General features: G+C 47.9%; 1 protein-coding gene across 1 annotated transcript; it reads right to left on the bottom strand.

The window, feature by feature from the left end:
• Window positions 1-4,351: 4,351 nt before the first annotated feature.
• MRPL4 (mitochondrial ribosomal protein L4) lies at window positions 4,352-13,668 on the bottom strand. Its single transcript, XM_069767079.1, has 9 exons — window positions 13,517-13,668; window positions 13,036-13,117; window positions 12,772-12,940; window positions 12,518-12,569; window positions 12,073-12,190; window positions 11,884-11,990; window positions 9,122-9,231; window positions 7,512-7,585; window positions 4,352-4,833 (listed from the first exon to the last, which is right to left on the bottom strand). The coding sequence occupies exons 1-9, from the start codon at window positions 13,568-13,570 to the stop codon at window positions 4,688-4,690; spliced, it is 912 nt and encodes a 303-aa protein (XP_069623180.1). The 5' UTR covers window positions 13,571-13,668; the 3' UTR covers window positions 4,352-4,687.
• Window positions 13,669-14,077: the final 409 nt, after the last annotated feature.

Below are 14,077 nucleotides of genomic sequence, written 5' to 3'. Positions count from 1 at the left end.
AATATTTTTTTCTAGACGGTGTGTATAATATTTGGTGTTTTGTTATCGCTATGTAATAAAATGGATTAAATGTGAAAAGATTACATTTGGAGGTTTTTTATGTTTTATATTTTTTAAAGTCACAACGGAATTTTTATTAATTAGTTAAAATTATTCATCAAACTTGTGTTAAAGTCGGTGTCGATATTCCCTGAGCCGACCAATCAGAGCAGGCCATGGGAGATTTTTTTTTTTTTTTGAGGCGGTCAAAAGCGACAAGTTTTGTAGTGGAATCTGCTGCAGAAAACGCTCATTCTTTGGGGAGTTTTTGAAGGATTTTTTTGTATCTTGAAGCTGTTTTAAAGAGTTTTAGAAGTGTTTTTGCAACCTTTGGACTAGAGGGATTCTGCGGGGGCACTCTGCTTCCTTTGGCAACCCTTACTATGACTATTTTACAGCCCAAAAGTTCAGGCCCTCATTGACTTCTATGGGTTTTGGGTCCAAGTTCTGGTACCAGAACCAAACTCCAAGGTTTGGTCGAACGCGACCATCCACAAGTCCACTCATTCCTACTCAAAACTTAAAAGAGAACATGTCAACAGGTTTTTGCTATGTAATCGGAGAGCAACAAAATGAAGAGGCAGAGACCCTAATTCCAGTGATGTATCACTTAGTTTACCGGATGGAGTTTTGATAAAAATCCCTATTTTCTCTGCTGTAGATGTATGTAGCAGTTGTTCGAACGTTGAGCCCTGTATAACCCCGCCCACACCCCTGATTGGTAACTTCCTGTGTACAAGCTGCCAATCAGCCGATGGGGTGGGGTTAACAGGTTAGCTGGACTGCCCGACACTTCACGCCTAGCCTTGCAGCGATAATCTCCTGCTGTTAAAACCCTGATTGTATTGAAACTAAAGCAGGCTACTAAGAAAGTGACACATTGCTGGAATAAGGGTTTCTGCCCTTACGTGTTGTTGCTTTCAGGTTATATAGGAAAAACACTTTGGATACATTTCCTTTAATAGGCATGGGAATGGGGGGACACACAAGGTAATTAAATCTAAGGCCTCATTCAGACATCACTTTTTCCAAGTACAAGGACGATCGTTTTTTGTCGCCTATGACACTCTATGAAGCTGTTCGCATGTCCGTGATTTTTTGCGGACCGGCAAAATGCAGAGACATGTCCGATATTGATCCAAGTGTCAGATCAAGCTTGGCAATGAAAATCCACGGGTCCGTGAAAAAAAAAAAAAAATCGGGCAGCACCCGTATCCCATCCGTGTGCGGTCTGTATTTTAATGGTTTGAATAAAATGTTGAACTTTGAAAATAAATTTGTTTTATGCAGTTTTTATCGATGTTTTCATCTCTTTATATTTTTTTCAAACGGGAGATTCGGTAACTGACAAAAAGGCCTTGTAGACGTTTCCCTTTATTGCTTTACGCCATTTACCCAATCAATTAAATAATTTTCGACTCTGATCTATTGGATATTATTTCCTTATTTTTGAATAGTGAAAAGAATAAGTTTTATTTAAATTTTTTTTTTTTTAACTTTTTAATTTATTTTTTTAGTCCCCATAGGGGACTCGAACCTGCAATGGTTTGATTGCTTTTACTATATAGTCAGCCCATAATTCAAATATGATCTTTAAGCCTAGACTGTGGCTGGTCTTTACCAGAGTAGCAATGCCATGGCATCGAGTGATTGTCTCATGGGGGGAGCTGGAATGGACTGCCCACCCGAATTCCTCCACAGATTGACAGCAGCATTTCAAGAATAACCGTTGTTTTTTTTTTCATAAATCAATGCTACATGTGAATATAAGAGACTCTGTAATAGATGTTATCAGAGAAATCTCATTTTTTTTTTCTCCTCCTAGACTATTTTCAGTCTCAAAATTCTCAACTCAAGGATAAAATCTGTCTCCAGTGACTACAGACTTTTCTGTTGGAGATAGAAGTAACAGTTGGTGCTCATAAAGTTCTGTGGAGAACTGTGACTGTTTCAGAACTTGCAGCGGAATGTCCGAGTTCCTCTAGCTCATCTCTCCTCTGGCTGTGTCGGCCTCTAGCTCCTCCCTCCTCTGGCTGTGTGGCCTCTAGCTCCTCCCTCCTCTGGCTGTGTGGCCTCTAGCTCCTCCCTCCTCTGGCTGTGTCGGCCTCTAGCTCCTCCCTCCTCTGGCTGTGTGGCCTCTAGCTCCTCCCTCCTGTGGCTGTGTCAGCCTCTAGCTCCTCCCTCCTCTGGCTGTGTGGCCTCTAGCACCTCCCTCCTCTGGCTGTGTGGCCTCTAGCTCCTCCCTCCTGTGGCTGTGTCAGCCTCTAGCTCCTCCCTCCTTTGGCTGTGTGACCTCTAGCTCCTCCCTCCTCTGGCTGTGTGGCCTCTAGCTCCTCCCTCCTCTGGCTGTGTGGCCTCTAGCTCCTCCCTCCTCTGGCTGTGTGGCCTCTAGCTCCTCCCTCCTCTGGCTGTGTGGCCTGTAGCTCCTCCCTCCTCTGGCTGTGTGGCCTCTAGCTTCTCCCTCCTTTGGCTGTGTCAGCCTCTAGCTCCTCCCTCCTTTGGCTGTGTGGCCTCTAGCTCCTCCCTCCTGTGGCTGTGTCAGCCTCTAGCTCCTCCCTCCTCTGGCTGTGTGGCCTCTAGCACCTCCCTCCTCTGGCTGTGTGGCCTCTAGCTCCTCCCTCCTGTGGCTGTGTCAGCCTCTAGCTCCTCCCTCCTTTGGCTGTGTGACCTCTAGCTCCTCCCTCCTGTGGCTGTGTGGCCTCTAGCTCCTCCCTCCTCTGGCTATGTGGCCTCTAGCTCCTCCCTCCTCTGGCTGTGTGGCCTCTAGCTCCTCCCTCCTCTGGCTGTGTGGCCTCTAGCTCCTCCCTCCTCTGGTTGTGTGGCCTCTAGGTCCTCCCTCCTCTGGCTGTGTGGCCTCTAGGTCCTCCCTCCTCTGGCTGTGTGGCCTCTAGCTCCTCCCTCCTCTGGCTGTGTGGCCTCTAGCTCCTCCCTCCTCTGGCTGTGTGGCCTCTAGGTCCTCCCTCCTCTGGCTGCGTGGCCTCTACCTCCTCTGTCTGTGTGGCCTCTAGCTCCTCCCTCCTCTGGCTGTGTGGCCTCTAGCCCCTCCCTCCTCTGGCTGTGTGGCCTCTAGCCCCTCCCTCCTCTGGCTGTGTGGCCTCTAGCTCCTCTCTCCTCTGGCTGTGTTGGCCTCTAGCTCCTCCCTCCTCTGGCTGTGTGGCCTCTAGCTCCTCCCTCCTCTGGCTGTGTGGCCTCTAGCTCCTCCCTCCTCTGGCTGTGTGGCCTCTAGCTCCTCCCTCCTCTGGCTGTGTTGGCCTCTAGCTCCTCCCTCCTCTGGCTGTGTTGGCCTCTAGCTCCTCCCTCCTCTGGCTGTGTGGCCTCTAGCTCCTCCCTCCTCTGGCTGTGTTGGCCTCTAGCTCCTCCCTCCTCTGGCTGTGTGGCCTCTAGCCCCTCCCTCCTCTGGCTGTGTGGCCTCTAGCTCCTCCCTCCTCTGGCTGTGTCGGCCTCTAGCTCCTCTCTCCTCTGGCTGTGTGGCCTCTAGCTTCTCCCTCCTCTGTCTATGTTGGCCTCTAGCTCCTCCCTCCTCTGGCCAGGTTTGCCTCTAGCTCCTCCCTTCTCTGGCTGTGTAGCCTCTAGCTCCTCACTTCTATGGCTGTGTAGCCTCTAGCTCCTCCCTCCTCTGGCTGGGTTGGCCTCTAGCTCCTCCCTCTTCTGGCTGTGTCGGCCTCTAGCTCCTCCCTCTCCATAGAATTTTAAAAGCACCAACTGTCATCTCCTATCTCAGTAATGGGGAATTTGGTCTTCACTGAAAACTGATTCTAACCCTGAATTTAGAATGAATGATCTATCCAGAAGGAGAAAGAAGCAGATTTCTATGATAAGATATATTACAATGTTTCTGATATTTATGTGTATTATTGATAAATGAAATAAAAAAAAATAAAGAGACAGTTACTCCTTTAAAAAAACATCATGGATCGGAGCTAATGAGCCCACTCCGTACACTTGGACTCTCCCCTAGGACTTATTACATCAAGATGCTAAAGTTGTCCAGGTACGAAAAAAAAAATGTCATAATCTTTGTAAGTAAACCGATAAGGGCTCCTCACGTTATCTCAAAGTGAAAAGTGTCTACAATGAGCGTCTCTCGCTCTGGAGGACCCGTCTGGTGTTACAGACATTCAATGATTTGAATCGACATGGTGTAATACCTCATTTCTCCACTACTCCATCCATCTGGACCATCCAGGGTTGCTCGACACTCATCAGTAAACAAGACTGTTTGGAAATTAGTCGTCATGTAATTAGAATCACCAGGAAAACTAATTATCAATGTGTTTAAGATTGATGTCAGTGATCGAGCCCTGAGACACAATACCATCCATGAGTTTATTTGAAAAACAATTAAATCTTTATGAAATTTAAATCCAATTTGCATAATAATTTGGAACACGGTATGAAGGCTCATAGATGACATTGAGATACGTTGTGCACATCCTTTGTTTGGAAGCATAAACTATATTCTTCAGCCATGTGCTATAACGTAGGTATAGAGATCAAGGGACCCCTAACTGATAAGACCACCTCTCCCGTGCAGACAAGGTGAGGAAAGGCGCCGACTACCCGCTATATGGACATAATAAACTAATGGAGAAAGGGACTTTACTTTTATTGAAACGTTATTATGTACAAAAGCTGGAGGCGCCGGCGTTCAGGGGAAGTCGCTGTAGGGTAAAGTGAACGGGTACAGGGCCGAGTAGCGGACGTCCTGCCACAGTAACTTTTCCTCTAGGAAATCCACGGCTCCGATAGTCAGCAGGACGGTATCGTGCTTCAGCATGCTGTAGACATTTATACCTGGGAGCAGACAAAGAGGAAAGGGTTAATGGCCAAAAACGCGTCAGACCAGTCCTGGGGGAAAAGGGCCGCTAATTATAAATGTATGGATCCGATTCATATGGCAGTAATACGGGCAACGCAGGCCAATCGACAATGGTCCATCAAGTTGTCCCCGTCTCCACCAGTCCTGTGTTCTCTATCGCTAATGTATTGGAATACTGGGATTTTAACTTTTTATACACCCTAAAATCTTGTTTGCTTTTGCGGCTGCTTGACATTGAGCACTGCTGCTCAGCTTACTGGTAACCAGAATACCTGAGTCCTTCTCCTGTTCTGTAGTCCCGAGTATGCTCCCATTTAATGTATATGCAGCTATAGGATTACTCCGTCCTAAGTGCATAACTGTACATTTATCTACATTAAACCTCATTTGCCAAGTGTTTGCCCATTCAGTCACAGATCCTCGTGGACCCCAATGCTCCACACGCACATCCTCGTGGACCCCACTGTCCCCCATGCATATCATCAAGGTCCCCACTGCTCCCTACGCACATCCTCAAGGCCCCACCTCTCCCCAGGCACATCCTTGTGGTCCATACTGCTCTCCACGCATGCATATCCTCGTTGTCCTCATTGCTCCCCACGCATGAACAACCTCGTGGTCCCCACGCATGTACATCCTCGTGGTCCCCACGCATGTACATCCTCGTGGTCCCCACGCATGTACATCCTCGTGGTCCCCACGCATGTACATCCTCGTGGTCCCCACGCATGTACATCCTCGTGGTCCCCACGCATGTACATCCTTGTGGTCCCCACTGCTCCCAATGCATGTACATCCTCGTGGTCCCCACTGCTCCCCACGCACATCCTCGTGGTTCCTACTGCTCCCCACAGAACCTCGTGGTCCCCACTGCTCCCCCACACACATCCTAATGGTCCTCACGGCTCCCCCACACAGAGCCTCGTGGTCCCCATGCACATCCTCATGGTCCCCACTGCTCCCTACGCACATCCTCATGGTCCCCACTGCTCCCCACGCACATCCTCATGGTCCCCACTGCTCCCCACGCACATCCATGTGGTCCTCACACACATCTTCGTGGTCCCACTGCTCCCCACGCACATCCTCATGGTCCCCACTGCTCCCCACACAGAGCCTCATGGTCCCCACTGCTCCTCCACACAGAGCCTTGTGGTCCCCACTGCTCCCCCACAGAACCTCATGGCCCCCACACAGAGCATCGTGGCCCCCACAGAGCCTCATGATCCTCACTACTCCCCCACACAGATCCTCATGGTCCCCACTGCCCCCCCCCCCCACACAGATCCTTGTGGTCCCAACTACTCCCCCCACACAGATCCTCGTGGTCCCCACTGCTCCCCAAATAGAGCTTCATGGTCCCCACTGCTCCCCAAATAGAGCCTCGTCGTCCCCACTACTCCCCACACAGAGCCTCGTGGTCCCCAATGCTCCCCACACAGAGCCTCGTGGTCCCCACTGCTCCCCACACAGAGCCTCGTGGTCCCCACTGCTCCCCACACAGAGCCTCGTGGTCCCCACTGCTCCCCACACAGAGCCTCGTGGTCCCCACTGCTCCCCACAGAGCCTCGTGGTCCCCACTGCTCCCCACACAGAGCCTTGTGGTCCCCACACAGAGCCTTGTGGTCCCCACACAGATCCTAATGCTCCCCCTCAAACAGATCCTCGTGTTCCCCATTGCATCATGGTCCCCACTACTCCCCACACAGAGCCTCGTCATTCCCACTGCTCCCCCACACAGAGCCTCGTGGACCCAACTGTTCCCCACAGAGCCTTGTGGTCCCCACTGCTCCCTGTACAGAGCCTCGTCGTCCCCACTGCTCCCCACACAGAGCCTCGTCGTCCCCACTGCTCCCCACACAGAGCCTCGTGGACCCAACTGTTCCCCACAGAGCCTCGTGGTCCCCACTGCTCCCCACACAGAGCCTCGTGGTCCCCACTGCTCCCCACACAGAGCCTCGTGGTCCCCACTGCTCCCCACACAGAGCCTCATCGTCCCCACTGCTCCCCGCACAGAGCCTCGTCGTCCCCACTGCTCCCCGCACAGAGCCTCGTGGTCCCCACTGCTCCCCGCACAGAGCCTCGTGGTCCCCACTGCTCCCCACACAGAGCCTCGTGGTCCCCACTGCTCCCCACACAGAGCCTCGTGGTCCCCACTGCTCCCCACACAGAGCCTCATCGTCCCCACTGCTCCCCGCACAGAACCTCGTCGTCCCCACTGCTCCCCGCACAGAGCCTCGTGGTCCCCACTGCTCCCCGCACAGAGCCTCGTCGTCCCCACTGCTCCCCGCACAGAGCCTCGTGGTCCCCACTGCTCCCCGCACAGAGCCTCGTCGTCCCCACTGCTCCCCGCACAGAGCCTCGTCGTCCCCACTGCTCCCCGCACAGAGCCTCGTCGTCCCCACTGCTGACTTTAGAGAATACACCATTTATAACGTTCTGTCACCCTGTGCCTGCAGTGTTCCCTGGTCCCTCAGTTTGGGTATAATATGCTCGGTCCATGCACCAGGTCATTGTTACCCAATGTATAAATTATATCTCCCCATAACATGTGAAGGAGTTTTATCCTCAAAATCTTAAAGGAAAAAAAAAATTTCAGGAGGCGTAAAATAATAAAATAAATAATAAAATAAATAATGCATGAAACCGTTACCGATGGCTGGAATTAGATTTATCTTCTTGGAATCAATTGTGGCACTGAGAATGTTTTCAGACATGTCTTCATTGCTGTGAAAAACACATCACATCAGTAATAATATTATCATCACATCTACTATATAATCGTCTAAGGGGTACTTTCGTCTGTCTGTAACGGAAATCCAGCGTCGCTGATTGGTCCGCAACCAGAGACAGGCTTAGTCCGGCCGTGAATTGGCCCCTCCCTAATCTCCTCCAGTCAGTGCCAGTGTGTTGCCAACTTTTTACTATTAATGTTGCCTATGCAGCATCAATAGTAAAATGATATGTTAAAAATAATAATAGAAAAAAAATTGTGCTATGCTCACCTTTCGCAGTCCACCGATGCGCGCGATGCTGCCGCCAGCTTCCGTTCCCAGTGATGCATTGCGAAATTACCCAGATGACTTAGCGGTCTTGCGAGACTGCTAAGTCATCTGGGTAATTTCGCAATGCATCGCTGGGAACGGAAGCTGGCGGCAGCATCGCGCGCATCGGGACAGCTTCGGTGGACGCCGAAGGGTGAGTATATAACTTTTTTATTTTATTTTTTTTTTTTTAATAGGGATATGGTGCCCACACTGCTATATACTACGTGGGCTGTGCTATATACTGCCCGGCTGCTATATACTACGCGGGCTGTTTTATATACTAACTGGCTGCTATATACTACGTGGCTGTCTGTGTTATAGACTGCGTGGGCTGTGTTATAGACTGCGTGGGCTGTGTTACAGACTGCGTGGGCTGTGTTACAGACTGCGTGGGCTGTGCTATATACTGCGTGGCTGCTATAGACTACGTGGCTGTGCTAAGCGCGACGTACATACACACATACATATTCTAGAATACCCGATGCGTTAGAATCGGGCCACCATCTAGTTGTTACATATATGTCCAATACTTCGGAGAAATGCTTAAAGAAAAAAATATATATATCAAAATACTTTCCATAATATCCCTTTATGAAGCTGAAATGGTCGCTGTTGGTTTGAATAACCGACAGCGAATGTAAGAAACTTTGTAATATATCTGATCAGAGAAATCGGCTTCTTTCTCCACTTATGAGCCACTTGACCTTTCCCTTCACTCCCGAAAAAGTGCAAAAATCTATCTTGGTCAAAACAAAACGGACTGCAAGCTCACTGAGGGGTCAGATTATAGCTAACGAAAGAAGGAGGAGCAGGACAGTCAGGATCATGTTGAAGCTTTTTAGTGTTTTATTTCCCCTCAGTGTTGGATTCACAGCTACACTGCTCAGTACTTCTGTATAATGTCCTCCATGTGCTATGTAGGGACAGAATCCCTTATATCTGTGTGTACTATCTATGGGACACATCACACCTGCTAGTCTCCACCAGAGCCCCGATATCCTTGGTCCTGTCTTGGATGGCCACTCAGCCAACTACTGACCCTATGGACTGAGAGGGCAATTCCTGGGGGCTGTACAAAAGTATTTATTTTTTTCTCATTCTAAACCCTCTATAAAAGGCAACCCCTTTAATTTTCATTAAAGGAATAATCAAGCTCCTCTCACTTCTCGTAGGGTGGTGACGTCACTTCTACGGACGTGTGCCGACTGGTACTTACGCATCAACGATCAACACGGACTCCCCCCAATGTTGCCGATTAATGAGATCTAAGAGGTACTGAGGGTCCGGGGACGGGATCTCAGTGGAGTCAATTATGTGAAGATCGTTCTGTGGGGTGAAAGGATAAATAATCAACGAATGAACTGCAGGAATAGATCAAAAAGCTTCTTTACAAACATGAAACTGCTCAGCACTTCTAACAATTCAGATCTGGAGCAAACAATCTAAAGTCAATCACAAGGAGGCAATATTTTTACTTTTCTGCCCAATAGAAGCCCATTAGCTGTACATGATGAAGGTGAAAACGCTTCTTCAATAAGTTACTTCTATGCTGAGAAATTACTAGTTCAAGATGCAGGCTCAAGGCCTGAGGCTGCACTACTGAGCCCTCCCGATGTCCCCGGAAAAATAGTGAAGTCTGCTGACATCTAGTGGAGAAAGGCTACACTACGGATAGAAACCACAAGGAAAAAGAAAAAGTGCTTAGGCAGGTGGTAGCTAAGATGCAGCCATGTCACACACACCTTACACAACACACAGTGGCGAAGATGTAGGTGTGACTTGTGACTAAAAGCCAAGCAGGTTTGGACTACTGGCAAGTCACGTGGTGGTGACACGACCACACTGATGCACATGGCGATCACCATCTCATGTTATCAATGTCTCTGTGTTGCTCTGGCCCTTTAAGGACAATTTTAAAAAATATATTTTCTCCCCTTCTTACAAGAGCCAAAATGGTGTGTATGGTGAAGTAAAAATAGCCCGGAAACACCGTCCGTCTGGTCCAGAATGATCATGGTGATAGCAACTTTGTTTTTTTCATAATTTAAAATTTCAAAATTCTGAACTTTGTATAAAAAAATAAATAAATATATATGTATAATTGGTTTGTGAACAAAATAGCAGACCACAAACTACAAAATAAAAAATGTATATAGAAAATATATAAAATATATATATATAATAGAAGACGTAATCATATGGCTGCTATAGCATATGAATGGCAAACCATTCGGATTACTGGTAGAAAGACTAGACCCCAGAAATGAAAATCAAACATAAAAAATGGTGTCTCAAATAACGAAAGGCAAGTATGGTATAATAATATAATATTTCTTTATTGAATTATAAAAGGTGGCACTATAAAAGTGTGCCTGTGCTTGGAGACATAAATATATATAGAAATTATGTGCTATCAAAATGGCCTATAAAAAGGAAATATTCCAATACCTGTAGCATAAAAAAGTGAGCGGACACAACAGAAGGTAGAATTACAATATTAATATAAAGCCACTTCATTACCTGGACCTAAGGCGTGCAAAGATGCATGTAAATATACCTATATGCCTGTGATCACAGAGGGAAATAAAAAGTAACCACGTAAAAAACTATATGTTGCAGAGTGAAATCACAAAAGTGCACAGTGCTAATAATAAATATATACCCACTATGTACAGTCGAAGGAGTATATCCGAAACGCGCGTCGGGGTGCGCTGTGCTTGGAGTGAACGGACCGTGACAGGTAGTGACCTATTGTCTTTATTTGGGCATTTTTTGACATATATATCACTTGGAACCGGGCGGACTCTGATGCAGGGTTTAGGCACATATTGTGCTGTTTCCACAGACGGATTCAGGTTCTCACACACATTTATTCATTTGTTTGGACATATTATACGTTTTCAGCTGTTTATATTGCGCTGATGCACTTTTTGTAGTATCACACACATAGTTGTGATGTAATACACATATATATATATTACATAGTGGGTATATATTTATTATTAGCACTGTGCACTTTTTTGATTTCACTCTGCAACATATAGTTTTTTAGGTTGTTACTTTTTATTTCCCTCTGTGATTACATGCATATAGGTATATTTACATGCATCTTTGCACGCCTTAGGTCCAGGTGATGAAGTGTCTTTATATTAATATTGTAATTCTACCTTCTGTTGTGTCCGCTCACTTTTTTATGCTACAGGTATTGGAATATTTCCTTTTTATAGGCCATTTTGATAGCACATAATTTTTATATATATTTATGTCTCCAAGCACAGGCACACTTTTATAGTGCCACCTTTTATAATTCAATAAAGATATATTATATTATTATACCATACTTGCCTTTCGTTATTTGAGACACCATTTTTTATGTTTGATTTTCATTTCTGGGGTTTAGTCTTTCTATGTATAATTGGTTTGTGTAGCTATTTACACTTGCTTAGTCCCCTCTAGTCCCAGCAGTTGTGTGACGGCTGGTCCTGTGATGGATGCACAGCTGCACTGCTTGCTGCAGTGGTTATCAGAGCTGTGTGTCCACTGGTCCTGTGAAGGATGCACAACTAATCAGAGCTGTGTATCCACTGATCCTATGATGGATGCACAGCTGCACTGCTCGCTGCAGTGGTTATCAGAGCTGTGTGTCCACTGGTCCTGTGAAGGATGCACAACTAATCAGAGCTGTATGTCCGATGATCCTGTGATGGATGCACAGCTGCACTACAGCAGTATCAGAGCTGTATGTCTGATGATCCTGTGATGGATGCACAGCTGCACTGCAACAGTATCAGAGCTGTGTGTCCGTCACAGGCCCAGAACTGATTCGTAGTCCATGTAGGTTCCTACATTACGACAACAGGCACAGATTTTGAAAACTTTGCGAGATTATAGCATAAAGCTTATTAGCAATTCCCATAGATAGAATGCACACAGCGGCGTCATTCCACCTTCCCTCCAGCAGAAATGCACAGTTATGACCTGGGTGAGTTTCGTGGTTAACGCAGTCTTCAGCCCCAGAACACGGAGCTTCATGGGTAACATGTAATAATAGCTTGTGGGGCCCCGGGGACCGTGAGCAACTCCACCTGTAAAGAGACAGAGAGCACAGGACAATGAGTTCCCATTCACTGACAGCAAGCAGAGGCCAGAGGAGCCCAGGAGACCGACCTCCTCTCCACAGCGGGGACCTGATGCTTCCCTGCCGCGCTCGCCCCGTTCCTTTCTGTGGCCAGGGTTTCCTTCCTCCTCCTCTCACCTCGGCTCGAGTTTTCGTCTTGGCATAACTCTGGAAAAAAAAAAAAATCATCAGTGTAAAATAAGGGTCTCTGATAGCGGCGATGCCCGCCCTGCGGACCACCCTGCCGCAACACGACTTGGCAAGATGTAAAAAAGAATTTTTGGCCAAATCCTCCTGCTTCTTACATGAAGAAGAGCAGAAAAGAGCTGAAAATTGTACACGGGTGCAGGAGGCATGCGGGGGGCCACGCTTGTGGGGGGCCACGTGGGAGGTAGCGACTGCACTGTATATGGGGGAACTGCCATGAGGGGAGAGGGGGTCTCTGTGTAACAGCGCACGGCACCTGGCTCCGGCTTGGAGGACCGGGATACTCACAATTCTTTTGAAGTTGCGCTGCCATGTTACCACTTGGTGAAGGACATCGATCCTAGATGGAAAGACAGAAGACAGAGCCGTCACTGTGACACCACCAGACATTGTGGGGGAGTCACTATGTACCAGGCTGTGATTGTGGATGCCCCCGGCAGAGCTGAGAAGACCCTAGAGCCTCCCGCCATGTATGCCAGCCACCCCTAGGGGGCGCTCCTGCACACAGCAATGTCTGGCATCTCCTGACCCCGGGCCCTCACCTGGGGGGGACATCAAACACGTCGGGGTGCAGCTGCACCAGGCCCGTGGGCTCATCCTCCTGCTCACTCAGGGACTCCAACCATACGGTCCGCGCAGACAAATGGGGGGGCACCGGGACCTTACATACCCGCTGCACAGGCCGAGAGAGGTCCACCGGGGGGCGCTGGACTGGGGGATAAAGAGACAGAAATGGCTGAGACACCGCTTCTGCCTGTAAATGGGGAAGCATGGCCTCCAATAATCCCCCCGTACACCTCACTCACATTTCACAGGTCCGTCCTTCAATCCCGGAGGCAGAATGAGGTTGGGAGGAACGATGGGCTCAGAGGAGAAAGACGAGAGAAGCTGCGGAGAAGGAACACCGGTATAAGAAGCCGTTACTACGCCCAACAGCTGCTGAAAATGGCTCCTACGTAACGCACTGCTGCAAAACTACAACTCCCAGCATGCCTGCGGGCTGTCAGCTCATGCGGGAGGTTATAGTTTCACAACAGCTGGAAAGAAAACGGGCTGGGGACCATTAACCGAGATCGTTAGTCTGTAATGTGCCTTAAACTGATGTGAAACTACAAATCCCAGCATGTCCCGATAGACTTATGCTCCCACTGCATGCTGGGAGATGTAGTCTCACGACATATTGAATAGAATGGTATCGTCCTGCCATAGGCATTCTATTTCACAGGACTGTACCATCACAAAAAACAGGTAACATCACGGATGCACCCAATGGTCACTATCACTCACACGTATCCCGGGCCCCTTCGTCCCGCAGATCAGCAGGAGACCCCGCAGCATCATCCCGGGCTCAGCTACTCTCACATGAACGCAGGAAGGTCAATTCTGCGGCATGACAAACTGACTTCCGGCGCACACTACATGACGCGACGCCGAAGTCGCTACTGCCAGTACTGTGGACGACGCTGCCCACAGTCTGACGTCAATGCGTTCTTGCGCATGCGCCGACAAAATGGAGGGAGTGTACACCAGAGAGCGCTCTAATAAAACAGGTGAAACGTGTAGAGCAGATATATGTCTGTGTGCAGGAGATTATACAGATGTTATAATGCTTTCCATCACATTATAAAAGGAATATGTGACAGACATCATAAACATGCCATAAATATCATTCACTAGACTGCCCCTTTAACTCAGATTTTCATTTTATTATTATTAGTAGTAATAGTAGTATTATATTATTATTATATTATTAGTAGTAGTAATATGAATATATTATTCTATTATATTATTATATTAATATTATTTTAATTAGTAGTAGTATTATATTATTATTAGAAGTAATATGAA

The sequence above is a fragment of the Ranitomeya imitator genome, chromosome 4, assembly GCF_032444005.1.
Source record: "Ranitomeya imitator isolate aRanImi1 chromosome 4, aRanImi1.pri, whole genome shotgun sequence".
Taxonomy (NCBI): Eukaryota; Metazoa; Chordata; class Amphibia; order Anura; family Dendrobatidae; genus Ranitomeya; species Ranitomeya imitator.
This window is presented reverse-complemented; position numbering and strand designations above follow the sequence as displayed.

Coding starts and splice junctions, on each gene's coding strand:
- MRPL4 (XM_069767079.1), bottom strand. CDS start 13,570: ATGATGCTGCGGGGTCTCCTGCTGATCTGCGGGACGAAGGGGCCCGGG. Junction 13,118..13,516: donor CGAAGGGGCCCGGGATACGT/GTGAGTGATAGT, acceptor CCTTCTCCGCAG/CTTCTCTCGTCTTTCTCCTC. Junction 12,191..12,517: donor AGCGCAACTTCAAAAGAATT/GTGAGTATCCCG, acceptor TTTTTTTTCCAG/AGTTATGCCAAGACGAAAAC.